Here is a 21,936-nt window from a genome sequence, read left to right on the forward strand (position 1 = left end):
CTGCACTGAAATGTGTCATAAAAGTAGCCCTGGATCATACTCTTACTCTTATATACTTGTGTTTATATGTGTGTGTTTGTTCAATAATGGAGAGAGAGAGACTCACTGGTGCACATGTCCTCAGGTTTGTCCATGTCTCCGCGGTAATAGCCGTTCCGACAGCCACAGAGGGTGGCGGCCTCGATGGTGGAGCGACTGTTGAGCGGACATTGCTGACATAAGCCTCCCCCCTGGAACGACTTAAAGGTTCCCTGAGGACAGGCTGTGGAGAGAAGATTGGGGCATAAATAACAATACACAATAAGCGACTGGCACCTAACACACACACGACACGTTATATTACAGTACAGTAACAATTTTGTCAATTTGTAATCGGGAAGTAATATTATGGTAATGCCATCTTATTTCTGTGGTCATCACTATGTAATAGGCTGGAAATAAGAGAAAATGTTTTATCGTGAGGTGTTACATTCATGAGAGTCAACAGCAATCCTGAATATTACTTTGAAAAAAACATGGAATCACTGTAGTCTTATCTCTTTGTTACACTATTATCATTGTTAATAGACGGGAAATGTAACCCTTTAACACCGAGCGTATCGCTGACCTGACACGTTTGTGCAAGCGCACTTTGCATTGCCGTAGTTACGCGACAGTTTGTGCCATATGAAAAATTCCGACTGATTACTTTACGGAAACAATTACTCGAATAATCGATAACTAACTGAATAGTCAACTATTTTGATAAATTATTTATCCATTTGAGGGTTTTTTCATTATTAAAACAAGAGTGCTGATCGTTTAAGCTTATTAAATGTGAATATTTTCTGATTTCTAACAAAGAAATCATTAAAAGTGAATAATTTATGTTTGTGGACTAAACAACAATAAACAATAACTCGATCAATTGAGAGAAAATACTCATCAGATTAATCGTTTCTAAATATAATCGTTAGCTGTGGCTCTAACGTCAAATGTGGTTATTACGGTAATTTCCTCCCGCTGTTGCAGGAAACCGGGGAAACGGCGTCTTTGTCAACAGAGAGGAGAGAATGGGAAGAACATCTGTGCATAGATTCCATTTATTGGCCTGTTTTTGCACATCGAGAGACAAAAACTCAAAATGTGACGACTGCACTGTTTTTCCTAAATAAAACAAGCAAAAAAAGTCCAGTTGAACCTTTTGAGGGTTGGTTGTTAAAGGGTTCATTGGAAATAAGATGGTATTTCTGTTATACCGTGGGTAAAGTGTTACCCAGATGATACGTAAAGAGTTAGATGTGATTTTCATAGCTTGACGTTAGGGCGTCAATTATCCGTCGTGATTGCAAAACACTTGGTAAACTTCAGTTCATCAGGACACTTCACCACTAAACTGGGTTTTTTTTTTAGAGGGACAGCAGATCACAATCTTGTTCCGATAAGATAACGCACAAAAAAAACATTTTTGCATGTGTCCACAAAAAAACTGTGTCACACTCATTATCTGTGGTGCACAACACCGTCTTCATTTCTCCAGCTTCCTAATCTGGGTCAGCGTTGCTTTTCCCCCATTAATTTCCACTGAATGATCCTTTCAGACGCGAGACGTAAACATGAATTGTTAAAGATGATGTCCTCCTCCTCCCCCACCCACACCACACAAACTTTTATTCACTCAGGGACATCGCCTGCTGAGCATAAAGCACAATCTTGCTATTCAGCTCCTCTTTGTGCAGCTTCATCACTTGCACTGCAGTACATGTGGAACAAGAATTGCAGCAGTGATGAAAGTCACAGTCCGTGTAGAGCGGAGGTCTCTGTAGCACTCCACAAAGGCAAAGATATTGTAATATATAAGGTCAAGCAGTTTCTCCTTGGCTATGTGAAGGCCTTTTTTTTTTTCGCAATTGCTTGACTTCATGCACATTGTTATAAAAATAACCTTGTGAAAACCTTTTGCTGTTGATAATGTGATAATGACAGAAAATTTAAAAAAAAATCTCATAACAAATCACTATACACAACCTCCAATTCAAAAACATTTTTCCAACATAAATAATAGACTATAAGTCAGAATAAGAGCCATGTACAAATGCTCAATAACCACACCACATCTTAAATACTATGGCTGGTTTAGAAATTATGAGGGAGTATTGGGGCCAAATCCTCCTTGACGACTAAAATCGGAATTTTCATTCGAGCAAAATCTCAGGCTTCACAAATAAAGAAATATCTAACCTTTTTGACACATCAGCACCACATTAGCATCAGGACTTTGAAGAGATTGTGAAAGATACCAAGTGCATTTCAAAGAAAGAATCACACAGACTCTTGTGGAGGAGGAAATGGCTGGTAGAAAAGGCTACCCCTGATTACATGGGTGCTCTAATAATACATTCAATTTGATAATTATAAAAAATAAAGTAGTAATAATATCATGAAAATAAAGTCTTACTATTACGAGGAAGTCGTAATATTAACGCTTTTGCGCCCATTTTTCATGAGCTAAACTCAAAGATCTAAAACTATATACACTAAATCACCATTTCTCTCAAATATTGTTCACAAATCTGTCTAAATCTGTGTTAGTGAGCACTTCTCCTTTGCCAAAATGATCCATCCCACCTCACAGGTGTGGCATATCAAGATGCCGATTAGACAGCATGAATATTGCACAGGAGCGCCTTAGAGTGGCCACAGTAAAAGGTCACTCAACCTTTGTTGGACGTTGTGTCAATGCCCCTTTCATTCATCCATCCATCCATCCATTTTCTACCACTTTATCCTGCACATGAGGGTCATAGGGAACTGGAGGCAACCCCAACTGACATAGGGCAAAAGGCAGGAAACATCCAGCTCACACAAGAGATCGCAAACTCAGGTCTTTTTTCTGTAAGGCAACAGTGCTACCCGCTATTCCTCCCTATACACTCACTATAATCATGATTATAGTCAGTTGGTGGAGTGAACAAATTGTAGCGCATTATTTTTAGTCGGAGCACTGCTGATCAAGGACAAGCAGGTCTTTTTATGTGATGTTATTTTACTAGGATGGACTTCTTCCTTTTCAAGTTTCCTGTGGAAAAGGACATGACAAAATGACACCGCAGTTTCATAAAAAGACGAACTGCAGTTGGTAGAATTTTTAGAAGCTGAAAGTAAAAAAAGGCTCAGCAATTGCTCGTCATACCGGTAACATAAACGGTTTGATTTCATGCTAGAGAAATGATTTGTGTGAAACAAATCAAATAGAAAATAAATACATACATACAACAACACAGACACATTAAATATGGATAGAAGCCGCAGAGGTGAACACTACTTTGGTAAATATTGGATCGTTATTAAACAATTCAGCCATCACAGCTCTAATATTTGCAGAAGCAACAGTGACATTTTTACAACAGAACCAGGACTGGCTCTGAGACTGACAGCAGGTCCTGAGAGTATGTGACAGGTGAACTCTCGAAAGGTCTTACATCGAGTTCCAGGCTGAAGTGGAGAAAAAGGTCATGGCATTATTTTACTTAACAAAAAATCAAACATTACATCAAGCATCTGAAATATGTGAAGTGAAATGAGAACAATGTTCCAGAAAAACATGCATGTTTAAGGTTCAAACATAGGAATTAAGGGGGAAAAGGGGTAGAGCAAAAATGAGGTTTTATAAATACTATGGTTTTCCACTTCAGATTTATCTTGAAGACTCTCTGTTATGTAATAAATGCTCACTTTACCCTGCAGATGACCAAAGTGCAAATGTTAAACAGATAAATGGTAGAAGTCAGAGACAAAGTCTAAACTGTCCAAACTGTGACATGGACTGAATCCAAGACATAAATTACTAACAATTCAAGAGACGCATGTTTTTTGGGACAAGAAATAGTGACCATCAATATGTGCATGGATATACCCTAGAATACCTTAGTGAAATGAACATGAAAACATCATATAATATGGCAGTGGTCAGCAACTGGCCTGCCAGCATCAGTACCTGGCCCGGGCAGATGGTTTAACAAATCTGATCTTACATTATTAGCTTATCTTCACAAAAAACATTATAATTTCATATCGAGTTCAGAGCTTTTTTTCAAATTATTTTGCTAGAATTGAAAATTAACCTAAACTAATGTTTGGTTTGAAAAATAAAAAACACTGCTGTTGTCATGGAGAGAGCCAGGTTTCGGGATTAAAAGAACTACTTGCATGTGTTGGGCTCAAAGAAGGCTTAAAATTGAAATGATGTACAAATAAATATTAACGCATTTGTCTTGGTAACAAGCTGGTGATTAAAGACAACGTCCACATTGTTGTTCGATTGAGGCAGCAGATGTGGGTTTTCGTTTCTGACTGAAGACGGCACTTTGAGGCGCCAATATTCAATTGCTTTAAAAAAAAAATTGGCCCTCGACCACACTTACTTGCTGATCCCTGTCATATAGTTGTATGGAGTATGCAGTATGTTTTTCATTATCTCTTGTTCTCACAATAGCTCACAATGGTCACACTGAACATCTTTGGAGTTTCTGAAGGCTACACAGGTTCTCCAGCACACTCAACACGGAGGGGCGAGGTGAGGGATATTCAGCTGCAACATACAGCTAATAAATCAGTATTGCACTCACTGCGCCTTGAAACTGTTGTTCCTTGACTTTGCAGAAAGTGAGGTTCTTACACTACAAACACTGGAGATCACTCTTCCTTGCCTTTGTTATTTATTGTGGTGTATGTGGCGATTGTGGCCTAACCCCTGGCTGAAAATAGACTATTTCATTAATTAAAACCACTCCCTCCAATTGAATTGAACTTTTTATTAAGGTAGCAGGTCAACTTGATTAGTTCATTTAAATCTATAATACAATGCAATCCACAAACCTTTATTGATTCTAGACTTAAATACACAATCACTGTTTTTGTCTATAAAAGGATGACCATCAGGTGTTTTGCAACTGTCACTGGCATTTTCAACGTTTTCTGAGGACAGGGGAGCAGACACGCAACAAATGACCACAGGGCGGAACTGATCCCAGGTCACCAGCTCTACAATCCAAGCTATAACCACTACTACCGCAATTAAAATGATTAATATTGATTCTGTTCAGACCTGGTATCAATATCCATCCTCAGTGATCTAATCACAAATAGTGACAAGGACGACTGTTCATACCTGAGATAAGTCCTGGATGCGTCACCCCTGTGATTTAAATGCGATCAAATCCAGCTTCCCCACCTCTTAATTTTTTTGCAGGAACAAAATGTTGTCTTTAACAAGTCCGATTGTGTCTGCTGTCAGCATGTGTGTGTGTGTAAAAGCGAGTGACAGAAAGAGACTGGAGGAGCTCAAGTGAATCAAAGCTTCCCTCGCATTAATCAGTGTTAATATTGTGACCGTGGCTGCAGATAAATTATGCATGAAGATTGAATGGAGTGGAAGAAAAGCGGGGGAAAGTACCACTGGTCAGCGGATGTCAAGCTGAGGAAGTGGTGTCTGTGATCAGATCTTAAGAATGGAAAGTGTTCAGACTGGTACAAAGTGTTATCTGCTGGGTCTTAACGGGGGTCAACATTTTCCCATTCCATTGTGGAGGCCGATAATATAATCCACTGTCAGCATTTATGGGTGCATTCAAGAAACTCTGGGAGAAGATTAAGTCCAGTGTCACTAATGTCGCCTATAAACTGACTGTGCAGTTCAATACCATCTCAATGAGGAAACATATGGAACCACATAATTGGTGAACTAGTGGCTGAGCCTCACTGAAACAGGAATATGTTATTGACAAGAGGCTGGCTCCTTGACAAGAGAGACATTTTTTTTACTCATCTGCTAACCAACCAAAGAACAATCTCCAGTACTAGAGCTCCTGTACGAAAATAGAGAGGGGTGAAGTATGACAAATTGGACAAATTGAACAAGTTGGGACCCTACCAGCTCTGTCACCTGCCACCAAACAGCTAATGTTTCAGAAAGCTACAAAAACAGTAGGAGACAGCCTACGGAGACAGGTAGACTGAGAGCTTTTAGCCATCCGACAAGCATGAGAGTGGAAGCATACATGACACTTTCAGAGTGTGTAAACCCTGTGGGGATTAGGGATTAAAAAGCTTGACAGTGTAACCCCAGTGTCCCTGGACCTTTTTGCCACTCTACTGTACTCTAACATAGAGAAAGCTGTGACAGGCAAGGTTCCATTAAAGGGATTTTTTAACCCAGCTGGACTAAAACGTTGACCAATGCTGCTTTTCTTGCAAAGAACAGCAATTTTGCATAAAGTTTTCCTAAATTTCCATTTGAAAGACTGGTTTTTTTTTTATGTCACTCTCTCGCTCCCTTTACACTCAGACGTTGACATTTCTTTGAAGTTGCATGTCAGTGTCAACTGTGCTTGTGTCGGCGAGAGACATCTGGCTCGTCAAGGTCATTTATTCAACAACCTTCCTCATACAAATGGGGCGTGTCACCATGGCAACAAGTCTTGCTCCCTCTTAGTTAGGTCTGATTACCTCTCAGTATAGTTACTTCTCCCTCTCGCTCTCTCTCTCTCTCTCCATATGTCCAGTTGTCGAAAGATTTCAAACTGCCGCTAACACAGAAAATGCATGTGAATTTTGTTTGTGTGTTTCTATCAGCAATAGACAGAAATATTGACCAGTGGCAGCTCATCAATAAGTTCCCACCGGTTCCACACTGGGCCCCCATGGAGTAATATTATAATAGTTTAGTTTTAAATGAGCAAGGTAAATGTTATGAATGTGTTGAGTAAAACTGTATAATCTGCAGTAAAATTGTCAATTTAAAATGTCCTGTATTGTCCTAAGTTGCAGAGAGATGACGTACTTGCTGACATTGGCATGCCAGAGAGATTTGCAGGAGAAAGAGGGAGGGAGGGAGAGAGAGAAAAAAGAAGAAAGGAGGAGGAACAGAGAACAGAATGGGAGGGAGACAGAAATTCAGTCTAAAAAAAGGACAGTTTGGGAGGAGAAACCTGAAAGAAATGCTACGACAAGAAAGAGCTCGTAGCCTTTCTTACAGAGTCCAGGCCAGTGGGAAATTCTTAAAAGTGAGTTTTTGCAGTTTCCATTGTCGTACCTCAGTCATTCCCAGAGACTTTTTGTGTCACCAAAAAATGTGCTTAATTCTTAAAATAAGATTTATTTATGTAAATCTCGTAAATATCTGACTTACCTATTCAATATTCAAAATACTATTAAATCTTTAAGTCAATAATAGCAGCATAATATTAACAAAAATCAATATAGACAGATATTTTATGCACAAACGTAGTCTACTGTTGCAGTTTATACTTTTTTATAAGGATGGGAATCTGCATCGGTCAGTATCTCTATCCGACATTGGTCATAATCACTGGATTGGATATCGGACAGATAAAAATGTAAAATCCGATCCAATCCAAAGCAAAAGCACTTTAGCTGAGTCATGTTTGGGCTGTTTACTACAACAACATTTGTTACACAGTTGGAGAATTGGGTCTTTGAAATGACTCAGTGTGTTGTTAACAGCTTAATATGTTCATAAATGGTCTAAAACAGGGTTTACAAACTCAAATGACCTGGGAGCCACTGAGTGTCTAGTTTGGTCAGTAGGGGGCCGGTCATGTGGAAAAAAAAAGTCCAACTTTATGAGAAAAAGACATGATATTTCACAAATATTTCTTCAAAATAACTTTGTTTTGATACGGAATGATAATAATTCAAAATATCAACATATATATGATGAAAAATGAATCTATTATTATTATTATTATTATTATTATTATTATTATTATTATTAATAATAATAATAATAATAATAATAATTTTAAAACATACAGGAACAACTCATGATAACTTGATATTAAGTGGTTTGAGACCTGTAGTCTAAAATGAGTGTATTGGAATATCAGTATCGGTGGATAATCAAGTTTGTGATGTGATTGTCGGCCACAAAAAAGTGGTATCATCCCATTTGACAAACTGGGCTTAAACAGATTATTAACTTCTATACAAGTTTAATTTTGACGTAGAAGTTATGCCGTGTTGTGGAAAACAATATCATGTGTATAATAATTTCAGTAAATAGAGATGCAGCAGCAGGCTGTTTGGGCATCGACTTGTGATATATGGTTACATCACCTTTACAAACTGCACCCCCTCACCTGCTGCCACTGACTTAGGCTTTGAACTTTTTTTTCCCCAATTCTTTTTTTATACTGCATCAATTTGATCACATACATGCACCAACAATATAATAATGTGTACAACTAGTTCAATTCATTTCTTGAGTTAAACTCCCAGGTGCATTTTGAATTAAAGGTCAATTAAACCCGCTATATCTAAGTGACAGATTTCAGTACAGATGTTTTGCACTGTAATGTGGCCCTGACTTGGTGTGGATAGGTTTGCGAAAATTGATAGAGCTCTTAAGGCAGTTTAGAAAATGGAAGAAGTCTAAGAACAGATGGGAACACGAGAAAAAAACAAAAGCTAGAGACTAAAGAGAGAGGGCTAGGAAATGCATCATGTCTATGAGTGTCCTCACTAAGACAGCTGTACAAGAATCTGTGTGCGTGTGTGTGTATGTTTACGCCTGTTAAATGGCTGCAGGTTTTAAAAAGCCTTTTCTTTTTGAGGTCCACAGCAGGGGTAGTTTGTGTATTGTGTGTGTATTCAGTGATAGTACTCATATTTGTCGTGTGGTGTGGTTTGAAGTCGGTAATTTTAATGCTTTTTGACTTTATGCAGACGTGTACACTCAGTACTTTGATGTGTTTTTTTTGGCTGGATGGTTTGCACAGCATCCTGGTTTGGTGCAAAATAAACACCTTATCTGTAGCCTGACACACACACACACACGCACAAATATGAGCTCCAATAATAAGTCTAGTTTTCTGCCAAGTTGTTATCAGCTGATTGGCAGAGGAGCACATGAGAAAGGTGCCAGCTCGGCAGAGACAGACGGGACACACGTGACACATTAAATCACTGTTTAAAGCACAGACGGCTTTGACTTAAGTGTGTCACACAGGTGCACGGACACATCGAACCAGAGAAACTGTCAAGTCATGTCAGCTGAGTCTGCACACTCCACATGACACCATTTGAAAACACCTCAAAGTCCAAACTAAATGTTTCTAGGGAAACAATACAAATACTGGATTACTGGACAGGTTGCCAGTCTATCACAGGGCCACATAGAGACAAACAACCACCCATGCTCACACTCACGGTCAATTTAGAGTGTCCAATTTACCTAATCCCATATTGCATGTTTTTGAACTGTGGAAGGAAGCTGGAGAACACAGAGAAAACCCACGCACACACGGGTAGAACATGCAAACTCCATGCAGTAAGGCCCTTGTTCCGAACCCGGCTCTTCTTGCTGTTAACCACTACACCAACCCTGTGGCCCCAGTGTAACATCATTAAGTTGTACTGCAGGACAATGCGCTGAATTAACTCTAATCCCAACAGAGAAATGTAGAAATAATGCATATTACTTAAAAGACCCACACAAGAGGATTGACTCGAGCAAATAAGGGGGAAACACCGAGAAGTGAGTTAATCACCTGAAGCATCGCCACGTGAAAATGTGAGCAGAGTGCAGTCACACAGTCTCACCAGTAATTAGACTCATCCCCAGGAACAAGGCGCTCAGTGGAACTCCCCCGCAATTCACTTCATTACTGTGTTCCTACTAATACATCACACACTACTGCTTCTATTTTTGTATGTGATGTGGTCAAAGACAAACTGCCAACAATTACACATTTTTAACTGATGAGAGGTTTCATTGTGTCAGGACTGACAACTCCTGATTATTAATATACAGCATATAATGAACGACAACAAGTCTACTTAGTGGGGATTTTTCAGATTCAGTAACCGGAACAGAGAGTAGTTGTTTTTTATTTTGCAGAAATGGAACATACTATTTATTTATTTATTTGACCTTTATTTAAGTCAGTTGAGAAGCAATTCTCATTTACAATGACGACCTGGGCAAGACGCAGCACAACAAGGGGGCACACAAGCAGAGAAACATCAACGACAAACAACGTTAAACCATTCACAATAGTCACGTGTTGAATAAAAATGGTTCAAAGCGGGTGCAACAGTCGCCCTCACTAAATTTTTTTTTAGTTTTAGTGTCTGTTGCAGATGTTTCCAGTCAGCAGAAAACTGAAATGATGAACGACTGAAAGCAGTGCGGACTTTGGGGATGAGCAAGTTAATAAAGCTGCCGGAACAAAGACAGAAGAAGAAGAAAGAAAGTGGTGTTATGGATATTGAGCAATGAACATATTATATGAACAAATATCGTATCAGTGTATACTCGCTCTAAAACAAAACTGCTCGGTTATCGTTGTTCTGGTATGCGAAGGCCACTGTAGTTCTGTGGCGAGTATAGGAGTCACAGATTTGTTCCAGTCTATATTCTCACCATCAGATGCCACTAAATCTTACACACTGGAACTGAAGTAGAGCTGCAACTAACGACTATTTTCATAATCGATTAATCTGTCGATTATTTTCACAATCAAGTAATCATTTGGTCCATAACATGTCAGAAAACGTTCAAAAATGTTCAGAAATGTTTGTCAAACCCAGAAATGACGATGTTCTCAAATGTCTTGTTTTGCCCACAAACCAAAATGATTCACTTTTAATTATTTTTGTTGTTATATGGAGCAAATAAACGAAGAAAATATTCTGAAAACAATCAGTTTTAATCATGAAAAAAGTGTCAAACTGATTAATCGATTATCAAAATGACAATTGATTTAGTAATCGAATAAACAATCGATTCATCGAGTAATTGTTTCAGCTCTACTGATAAGCTGACTACTTTTATTCAGCCATCTAGAAGAAAGAAACATAACTCCACCTAGATTCCCATAGCAAAGAAATATAACATGAATATAATAACGTCAGACATAATCACTGTCTACCATGAATCATGCCTCCACACTCAAACATCACAAACTTCACTTTCAATGCAAAGAGACAATGACACCAAAAGGCTAAGCTATCATTTCAGTGCATTTAATGAATTTTACTGGTCTCATAGAATACTATTAATCAGTCTAGTCTATGCTCTGTTTTATCACTCTTTTTCTTTTTTTTCACCTCTCTCCTTGGTTTGTCCTTTTTAATTCTTTCCTTCCTTTTTTCCTTCCTTCCATCCTTCCTGATCTGATACTCCTGTTTCTCTGACACTCTCTGACAGGCCGGGACTAATTTGCACTAGACTTATCTAACGGGAACACGCAAAACTAATTAACATGAGATGAGGCGGCCTCGGTTATCATTTTACCATATGTACATACATCACACACACGCAGTCATATGCCCACACACACACACTGGATGAGACTCTCCAGGGAAAATAAGTAATGATGGGTAATAATTTAGAGAGGAAATGGGGAAAAAGGCCAAATATATATATAAAAAAGAAAAAGTGGAAATAGAGATAAATGGAATACTGTTCTGTTCAAACGTCTCAGGGCTCCACAAGCTTACATATATATATATACTGTATACATATATGTATGTGTGTATACATGTATGTGTATATATATATATATACACACACACATATACACATACACATATATACACACAGTATGTATATACAAATACATATAATCGATTGTATTTCATATTCCCTACAGGTTTATTTGTAATGTTACCTCTGACATGCTTCTGTGAGATATTGGCTGCTGAAAAGGCACGGTTGCTATGGTTGTTTATTAGAAGCATGTTTCCTCGACATTGATTTGCTGTCATACTGTCTTTGTTAGTTCACACTCCGAGATAATATGACTTTGGAGTGCTGTAGGGTTTGTCAGCCGCGAGGTCTTTAAAAAGTAATTAATCCAGTCGACACACCTGCTCTCAACTATACCATGATTCTTTTTTTTTTTCCCTTTCTTTTTTTCCTATAGTACCGTTTGAAGTAGCATGGGGTCATTAATATATAGATTTACCTCGACACACGTTGCCATTGTCTGGTTCATAACCTGCTCGGCAGCTGCAGCTGCCGATGGGAACCATCCACTCTCCATCTCCGTTGCAGTAAAGCTTTATGGGCACGTCCACCTCCTCAGCGTTGGGAATGCAGCTTCCTCTGGCGATGACTAATGAGGTGGATTCTGCTCCAGTCAGTGTCTGCACAAAAACAGCACATTTAAATGTTTATATGTTTTTTGACGACAGCTCTGATGCAATGCAGAAACACAGTGTTCCAAACAAGCGGTCCATACCTCTGGGAAGAACGCAAAGTTCTGCACGATGCTGGGGCATTTCTTGTAGAAAACTCTGACAGCCAGAAGGGACATGCAAGCACCCAGATCCTGGAAGGCCAAGTGAAAGCCTCTGCCTTTGGACAGTGGCCCAAAACTCCGCACTTCTGTGTTCACCTTCATTAGTCTCCCCCCAAAATCAACCTGGGAGAAACTCTCATCTGCTGCAATGGTGTCCACCTGGTAGAGACAAAGAGACAAGGACAGCAAATAACAACAACATTCCTGACAAGGTTCTTCTGCCCCTGTCCTTTATGGAATCTTCGTGTATTTTACATTCACTGAATAATGTTTGAGGCTCTTCTATAATACTAACTGCACTGTAACCGCATACCATTTCATTTTATATGGTGGAATTTAGTCTTAATTTGCTCCGTATCCCAATGAAGCCCAATGATGGCAGCAGGGGTGGCTGTTTGGAGAATTAAACAACCGCATAGGTGACTGAGCTACACCAAGCATAAAAACTGATCCAGCATATTGCTTCCGTCCCAGGAACATCATGAACCTGATGACTTTTAATGAGCTAGAAAATACAAACCCAGCCTCGGCTCTATGACAATTAATATTTCAGATTATCCACTGGGTTTATTTAGAAGCCAAAGTACTGGAACTTTATGACCCAAGATTAGAGATATTAGTTTTCAGGCGAGAGTGATATGTAATCATTATGCAAAATACTGCAGCACTTGGCATCACACATAGCATTATATGGTCCAATACTTATTGTGTTCCTTCTGCTATATAACATGTATAGTTTACAGTGAAAATACCTCGCAATCTACTGAAAATCAATCATTTTTGGTTGCTTTACCTTAAGAAAAGGTGCATTGGCCCAGTACTCCACCCCTTTGATGCCCTCTGACACAGTCCTGTCGGTCTCAAGGTAGTAGAGGTTGAAAGTCTCCTTGCAGGAGCCCAGGACACTGGGGATGGAGGCACAGTCACGCACAGTGAAGCGGATTTCCACGTAGATGCGCTGCGCCGCCCGCCGGTCGATATACGTCGTGAGGAGCCAGTTGTTCTGGCTAGGCTCAAACACATTGCACACCTGGTACGTCCTGATGGTGTTGAGGTTCTCATCATAGCCACTCACCTCCTCCCACTGGAGAAAGTGCATGTGCGAGGAAAGGGCAGGAGGTACAGATGAGTGGGGAGAGAGGAGGCTAAAATGATTAATGGGTTTACCAAGACCTGACACAAATTAAACTTTCTCACTCCCTTGCTCCTGTTTTGTCTCTCTCCTACTCCCCTCCCTCATTTAATTTTTTTTCCTCTCATCTACCTTGTTCTGTGCTGCACAGGGCCGGCCATTCATCACAATTAGAGCCACTCATCTCGACACACACACACACGCACATGACTTAACACAACGGATACTGGGTAGTTGCCAGCATCTAAAAACAACATTTACTGTGGCTGAAGAACACACTGTGTTTTTGCTTAATATTATTGTATAATTCCATTACTTTCTCACACGTGCTGCTGAATGTAGTGTGTCAACACGTCTGTGATCTACTGGAATACTTGTTTTTGTTGTCACCTTGCATCTGCAATTAGGATTTTGAGTGCACACAGCACAGTATTGCATACTGTACTTACTCCATTGGCAGGGAACGATATCCAGCCCAGCTCGGCTGTCGCCGTCCTCGTATCCATCACTGTCTCTGTGAGACAAAAAGAGAGACAGACAGGAGGAGAGAGGTGAACTGAGGGAACTGCAGGGGGAGGACAGGTGAGGTTTTTTATGAGTCAGCTCAGACACAGAGCTGTGGGCTGCTGCACAGTGATGCATGTCGTTCAAATTCATTAAATCCCCATTTTACACACTTTTCTGCATTGCCTCTCCTGTCTATGGTAGATTAGCAGCTACAAATAAACCAAGCCTGTTGTTATGCTAATACATTACATTACAAAAGTAAAGAAATATATACAAATTCAGTGCTAATAAAGTTAGATTGATGTCACTTTTAATTTGAATCTTACCATCACTTTTGTTCAGCCGTTGAGCTCATTATATATCACTCCTTTGTGAACATGTGACCAAATCTATGTACTACACAACATGCTAAATGCCCAGTTTAGCCTGGAAACGGTAAAAACATAAGAGCAAAGTGATGGCTGCTGGCCTGTAAGCATGTGTTAGCAGCATTAGCAGTTAGGAGAAAGCAGTTAGTAAACAGTTAGCAGCAGCAATGACATTAAGAGAAATTATACAACGGTTAGTTAGAAAGCGGTTAGTTCCGACCAGTCGCAAGCAAGTCACTCCATTGGACGACAGGCATTCCAGTGAGCGTAGTTAGTGTAGTATCAGTGCGCTTCACAGGTGTGCGTCATAATCAATAATTACCGCCTACACTGTTACACCTTGTTCAGGACTTTTCACTCACTCATGACACAGCATTGTCTCTCCTTGCTATGGTAGATTAGCTGCCACAAATAAACCAGGCCTCTTGTTATGCTAATACACTACATTACAAAAGTTAAAAAAATATGTAAGAATCCAGTGCTAATAAATTTAGATTGATGTCACTTTTAATTTTAACTTTACTATGACTTTTGTTCAGACTTTAAGCCCATTATCACTCCTTTGTGAACATATGACCAAATCTACGGACTACACAACATGCTAAATGCCGGTTTACCCTGGAAATGGTAAAAACATAAGAGCAAAGTGATGGCTGCTGGCCTGAAAGCATGTGTTAGCGGCATTAGCAGTTAGGAGAAAGCAGTCAGTAAACAGTTAGCAGCAGCAATGACATTAAGAGAAGTTGTTAGTTAGAAAACGGTTAGTTCCGACCAGTTGCATGTGAGTCACTCGACTGGACGAGAGGCATTCCAGTGAGCGCACTGGGACTCACTGGACTCACAGGTGTGCATCATAATCAATAATTACACCGACTGTCAGTCGTTATCAGCCTATACTGTTACACCTGGTTCAGGACAGATTCACTCACTCACGACACAGCAGACACACTGTGTGATTCAGGCATTAGAAAGTAAAGAGAAAGACAATTAAATTAAATTTGAATTAAATTATGAATGGTCGTCAGGAGAGGATGTGACATCAGCGAGGGAGATCAGGGCAGTGAGTGGACTCATCGTGATGACTTACAATGCGTCATGATCAACAAATAATAAACGGCCTGAACAAAAAAACATGTTCCATCTACTCTAGCAGATCTGAAAGTTCATGATAATGTTACGGGAGACACAATCAGAGCAGGGAACAATGAAGCGGTGAACCGTCAGATCAAAACATTAAATCACCAGATTCATACAAACTACCAAAACAACTCTCATCAAACACTTTTTATTTATAGTTGTGGAACTATTTTTGTTGGTGGAAGCTTCTAATTCAATTATAAAATAGAGTTTGTTGAATTGTTTGCATAAGAGCATCACACTCAATGTTTTCATCACGTTTTCAGCTTCTTAAATGTAAATATTTTCTTTTTTCTTTACTCCATTTGACAAAGAAACCATTAAAACGGAATCATTCTCATTTGTGGACAAAACAAGACATTTGAGAACATCGCCATTTCCAGGTTTGAGAAACACTGATCAACATTTTTCAACAGCCGCACGCTCGCATTCAGTGCACACTGCACGCCCCCCTGTGCGATATTGCTTAAGTGAAGTACAGCCAGGGTTAATGGTGCGTTCACACGGTGTCGACAGAAAGGGAGGAACAGGAGAAACATGTGTGATTATGACCTGGAAGAAGGGTTAGGCGATGGCTACAGATTTGGCACATGGTATGTGTGTGTATGTAATGTAACCATGCAATGGACTATGACTCCGGGGGGAGAGGGTGTACAGATTTAGTGTGGTCTAATGCTAATTATCATTAGCACACATCATTAGATTAAGCTTGTAGAAAAGACTCTGCTACAGTTTCATATACTGTATTTGTCCAGGTGTTCGACATCTTTGTTACCTTTGAACTGACAGAGCTGGTTTATCGTAACAGCTGAGATTCATTCACTTGATGAAGTAGTTAAGTTTAACTTGGCTTCAACGGTCTCAGCAAACACAACAGCGTGAGGCATCTCAGTGTTTTCTTTCACTTCACTGTATGAGATGGCAAACTTCACTTTGATTTAACACAAACCAAGCTTTCAGGCAAAAATATTTACCGTGAGAATGGATTTGCAGCCATCCTGCGCACAATTTGTTAACATCTTTTCCAGACAGGGATTATTGTTGGTGTCAGAAATCCCTGATATCGAAGGCTTAGAACTCGCCATTAGCCAAATGGATTTTCTTGATTGTACTCAGATGCTGGTAATTACGGTTTAAATGATTCGCCTCAAGGCAGCATTAAAAACAAAATTAACAGTTAGCAACAAAAAAAAAGCATTTAGAAAAGAAAATTTTATGAAATTGGGGGAACAAGGAAGGAGGCACTGGGCATGGAATTAAAGCCACTAACCTCTGTATTCTGTAATCACCAACACTGGCACTAATCCTCCCATCAAACTTCTTCTCTTTCCTTGGTTTGCAAGAGTTCTCGTCAGGTTATTTGTCTATAAACAGTTGATTTTGCACAACTTTTAGACTGCTCCTTCACATTAATGGCGACAACTGAGAAGAGCAAATGTGTGCACAATATAATGTTTCAGACTATTTTTACTGCCATTTCTGTGACCCCTAAAGTTGATTTTGTGCAGGTAAACCAGACATGTACAGGTGTAACACCTTTCTGTGTGGAGTTTGCATGTTCTCGTCATGTGTGCGGGGGTTTTCTCTGGGTTCTCGTTTCCTTCCAACATCTAAAAATATGAAGATTTGGGGATTAGGCAAACTGGACACTCTAAATCAGTGGTTACCAACATGGTGCCCATGAGCATGTGGTTGCCTGTGGGCAGCCAATAAGGTGGCTGCACAGTTTTAATGGCTGACGAAGATTTGACCTGACTAAGACAGAGTGCATGTGTGTTTGTGTGTAAAGAGAGAGAGACAGTTTAATAAAACAAAAATATCATTGATGTCGTTTATAAAAACTGTGATAAACTGGAAACATAAATCTCAATTAAAAGGCCAGCATGCGACCCATCCGTGGGTCCTGACCATGACTCTGGGAATGACTGGTTCACATTGTGTTCAAAACTTAACATATAAAGAGAACTCTTCATCAATGGCCATTTCCACAAATTTGCATCCGACCTTCATTAGTTTCTTACTGGTGTGACTTAACCAACTGTAATCTAAAATAAGCAGGCTCACCAGTTCCTGCAAAACACCATTAGTTAACATAAATATAAGTTTAATTCAACACGGGGGGAAAGTATCGGCATTAAATGGACGCTGCGATGTGAATTCGTGCAGGGAGCACTCGGCTGATCCGTGCGGCACAACTCAAATCACGTCCTCACCTGAACCTATGCAGCGAAATCTCTCATCGCCTACTAACGTGATACATTGATTGAATCCCAGCTGGGTGACACAATGACACAGTGAAGTACATCTGAAAGCTAATTATATCCCCTCTCTCTCTCCGATGGCAACAAAGGTACGTGAAAGCTGAGACGTATACACCGATATGACAAGCGCAACAAAGCGATTCAATGGCAAAGTCCCAGATGGTGACATCCATTGTAAAACATGTCACTTTCTATTATAGATCCCGCTGTGTTAATGATGAAATATTTTTATGTCTGCTGCCCTAAGAACTATTTTCAGCATCTTTCTGTTTGGTATGTACAAAGCTTGATGGACTGAGAAATTGGAAAATAGGACTATTTTTTTTAATGGGATTAGCAGAAAACATCATGTTATTGATTACAAATAGGGATAATGAAGAGACATGATAAAAAAAAATAAAAGAATATCCCCAACACTTATTAAAAGAAATAAAAATAACACTTTACGTCACAATTATCCTGACCATATTGTGATTAATGATATTATTGTGATGAAAGAAAAAAATTTGTTTTAATATACATTTGTTATTCTTAAATTCTTAATTAAATAAAAAAATAAGTAATAAGGAATGATGCAGCAATATTTTTAAGTCACTCACAGGAAAGATTGACATTTTTCTTCATTCACAATTAACACGATGATAGAAATTCACAACCATTAACATATTGCATATGCTTTTAATCTTAATGAGCAATAAGATTGTATATTGTCCCAACACCATTTCATCTTCTTTGTCATAATTTAATTTAAAGTATAAACTGCTTTTGCTCCCTGCAGTCGGAGAGGCAATAATTTAATCCAAAATAGTGTTTGAACCACAGCAAAGAGCTACAAAAACATAATTTCCCCATTTTTGTTTCAGGTTTGTGGGTCTATTACCGACGCTGGCCCAGTTCTGCAGCATGAAATGTCGCCCCGCGCTCCCTTTAGTGTACTTTAATGACCATCATTTTTGCTCAACACTGTAACCGTAACTCTGCCGTTTTACTCGCCCCTGGACTGGAGCGACTGTATGCAAAATTAACAACGACGCGGTGCATCCAGCGGACAGGCGGGGACACTTGAGGCCAGTGTAAGTTATGTGACATGCTGACAACACAGACCTGAACACGGAGCCCCGCGTAATAAAACATTGGCGAGAAGGTACGGCGACATCACACCGCGAGGCAGCCGCAGGCAAACCACTTCCTCCCCCCCTTCCCCCAATTCTTAACATGTTCTCCTCTTGTACTCTTTCATTCTGTCACCCTGCCTCTCATTATCTGCTCTCTTCCTCCTCACACCTTCCCCACCTTCAGTCTACCTCTTCTTCTTTTATCTCCCCACCCCCAAACACACACATACACACCTTAGGAGCTTCTTTTTTGTCAGCGTTCTGGCCTAATTACAGCAGAACACCATTTTTCAGCACACCTTTGGGAGCGAAGGTCTTTTGGGGAAATGAAATGCTTGTCGTGCAAAAAAAAAAAAAAAATGAAAGCCAACCGTCATAATCTTGGACCAAAGCTTATTCACGGTGACAACTGTCACTTCCTCATTTGTAGCTTCTGTAAATGTAGTGCCATGTTGCCAACACTGACTTTCAAACAGAAAATGGACCGAGTTTATTTCCATCTTGCATATTTTTCCTCCTCGCAAGTCTTTGAAGTTTGGGTAAAAGGAAGCAAAAAGAAAAATGGAAATAAATTCAAAGTTGAGTTGGTAGAGGAGGTGTTGGCATAGCTCATGTAGATTCACGTGTTATACCTTCCAGCGTAGTCTTGCAAGAATGAATTTGATCTAGGGCTTGGCATAAAAAATAATAATGATGAAAAAAAAGGGAACAATGGCTGAGCAGTTTCATCCACCTACTTTGAAACTGGTCGTTTAAGGCATACGCTTATTCTCAGGCAAGTCTACAACACAACATAAAATAAACTTGGCTGTTAATTTTTTGTTTATTGAAAATTGATTGCACCATCATAGCCAGGACCTCTTGGGAAACCTCAGTGATTCATCATTTCATGTTATTAAATCTCTTCCATGGTGTAGGAAGAGCAATATGCACGTGAACCACACAAAAAACATGAAGGCCAACGTGTTTTTAATAAACTCGGCTTCAAAATGTTCTATTTAATACAATTAAATACATTTTAAGAATGCAACTCTACTGGATAATCTGTAAAAACGCTACACGTTGTAGACGACAGTGACTGTAAACAGTTTTGGCTGAAAAATGCGATAAACAAGAATTTTTCGGTCAAAACATATTTTTTATTATTATTATTATTATTATTATTTTTTTTATTTTTTTTTTTAATAAACAGCGCTCCTCCTAATTAAATTCTTCCCATTTCTGGGAAGAAAAAACACGGGCAAACCATATCTGCAAACATACATTCTCAGTTTTCATGGTAAAAAAAGTGTAATCAGAAGAAAAGCAGACGTGTAGCCGAGGGTCCGGTATAATTAACAGCACACACCTCTCTGTGCATAACAGGGTATACTCTCCGATCTGCTAATTACTTCTGACATATTGGAGGCTGTGATCCCGACGTGCCCACCTCCCCCGCAGTTGTGCACCTCCTAAACCAGTGCGGCACCACTAAAGAAAGAAAAAAATAAAAGCTCTTTTATGGCAGAGGAAACAACAGGTAAATCTGGACGCTTTAATGGCAGTCAAACAGGCTGTTAAAGCATCGTTGCGGCCCACGAGAGAGAAATAAAAGGGTCTCCATCACAGATGCGGAATTGGAAGTAATTTTTACTGTTTTGATGGGTGAGTGTGATGTGTAGCAGTGGTTAAACCCCAAAGTGTAGCTGCAGCTTCTTATCCTAATTAACCAGTGTGCTTAAACCAGATTAACCATTGCGTTTAAACCTCGTCATGGTCAAAGGCTGTCGTAATATGCCAGTTAATGATTGTGTGTTTGCATGTATGTTGTGCTCTCACTCTTCTATCTCCATCTCTTTCCCCTAGTCGCCACTTTTTCTTTCCCTCCTTTTGCTAGCTATCCTCTCTAGGGCTATGCCTTTTTTCGTGATCCAGTAAGAACCTAGGGCTTTTCTGCATGGAGTATGCATGTTCCCCCTGGGTTCTCTGGTTTCCTCTCAGTCTAAAAACATGCAGATTTGGTGATCAGGCAAACTGGACACTCTAAATTGATCATGTGGAGGATACAGTGGTAGAAGATGAGTGAGTGAACTCACATCTGTTCATCTTCAGAGTATACACCCTTGAAGTGCAGCAGACCATCTGAAGTAATTACCACATGGTCCAGCAGAGGGTGCTCGGGCTTGGATCCACAATGTGAAGTGCTGTTGTGAAAATGGCGGACACAAGCTAATTTTGTGTGTCTGCTGACTCACTTATTAGCTTAGCTGTTAGCGCCACCCAAGAGAAGCCGCAGGAGAATTGGCATCACACGGGCAAAGACTCTTCAACGTAATCATGTTAGTGTTAGTGTGCGAGGAGGTTGTTTATCCAAATATCTTAAGAAGAAATAACGTGTCACATAAAAATTTGTTAGAACTTTTATATTATATAGATATTTTGGGAAAAGTGACAGTCTTACTCCTCTTGTCATTTTGTCTTTTCACCCCAACCAGCCAAGGCAGATGGTTTTCACATGTCTGGGTCTGTTTTTTTCAGATTTCTACTTTCTTCTATTAAAATGTTTTCTTTTTTTTTCCTTTGTTAACTGATGAGCTGCTCTTTCTTGCAAAGTATTGCAAGGTCTTGGCCTTACTATGTTAAGTGAGACAATGTGTACGTCATGAGTTGGCACGAAGCAAATCCACTAGATTTGATTTGATGCGCGTGCGCGTGTGTGTCTATTAGAACGGAAGTAAACCTGGGAGCACTCCTTGTTAAGGAAGCCACATATGTGCAGCCACACACATAATCAGCACACTAAAAAGCCTCCTGGAGTGAAAGACGTCATACAGCTTTGCTGAGAATAAATGGTTAAAATAAAAATCTGCTGTTAGGGTGGAATGACACATCATGGACATGTCACGGAAGGACAGATCAGTCAAGAGCACAGACACCCAGGTGCAGATGTGTGTCAGAGCAAATCAAATACAGTATATGTAGGACACACACACACACACACACTCTGCAGGAACTCATGCAGAGAACCTTTTCATTTAAAACAACCTCCTAACCTCAAATCAATTTTGGAGACAATTATCAGGCAGGGCAACCTGCTCTGAAAATCTAAGAAAGAAAAAAATGCTCCACACA

At 39.6% G+C, this 21,936-nt stretch overlaps 1 protein-coding gene across 1 annotated transcript in view; it reads right to left on the reverse strand.

Annotated features, from left to right (window-relative positions):
• The window catches only part of LOC122781082 (ephrin type-B receptor 1-like), a 97,094-nt gene that overhangs the window by 48,819 nt on the left and 26,339 nt on the right, over nucleotides 1-21,936 (reverse strand). The window contains exons 2-6 of the mRNA XM_044044586.1: nucleotides 13,887-13,951; nucleotides 13,099-13,389; nucleotides 12,246-12,464; nucleotides 11,970-12,150; nucleotides 107-262 (exon numbers count right to left, since the gene is read on the reverse strand). Of these exons, the coding sequence (XP_043900521.1) occupies nucleotides 107-262; nucleotides 11,970-12,150; nucleotides 12,246-12,464; nucleotides 13,099-13,389; nucleotides 13,887-13,951 (912 nt within the window). The remainder of the gene's footprint in view (nucleotides 1-106; nucleotides 263-11,969; nucleotides 12,151-12,245; nucleotides 12,465-13,098; nucleotides 13,390-13,886; nucleotides 13,952-21,936) is intronic.

This window comes from Solea senegalensis, linkage group LG14 (assembly GCF_019176455.1).
Source record: "Solea senegalensis isolate Sse05_10M linkage group LG14, IFAPA_SoseM_1, whole genome shotgun sequence".
Taxonomy (NCBI): domain Eukaryota; kingdom Metazoa; phylum Chordata; class Actinopteri; order Pleuronectiformes; family Soleidae; genus Solea; species Solea senegalensis.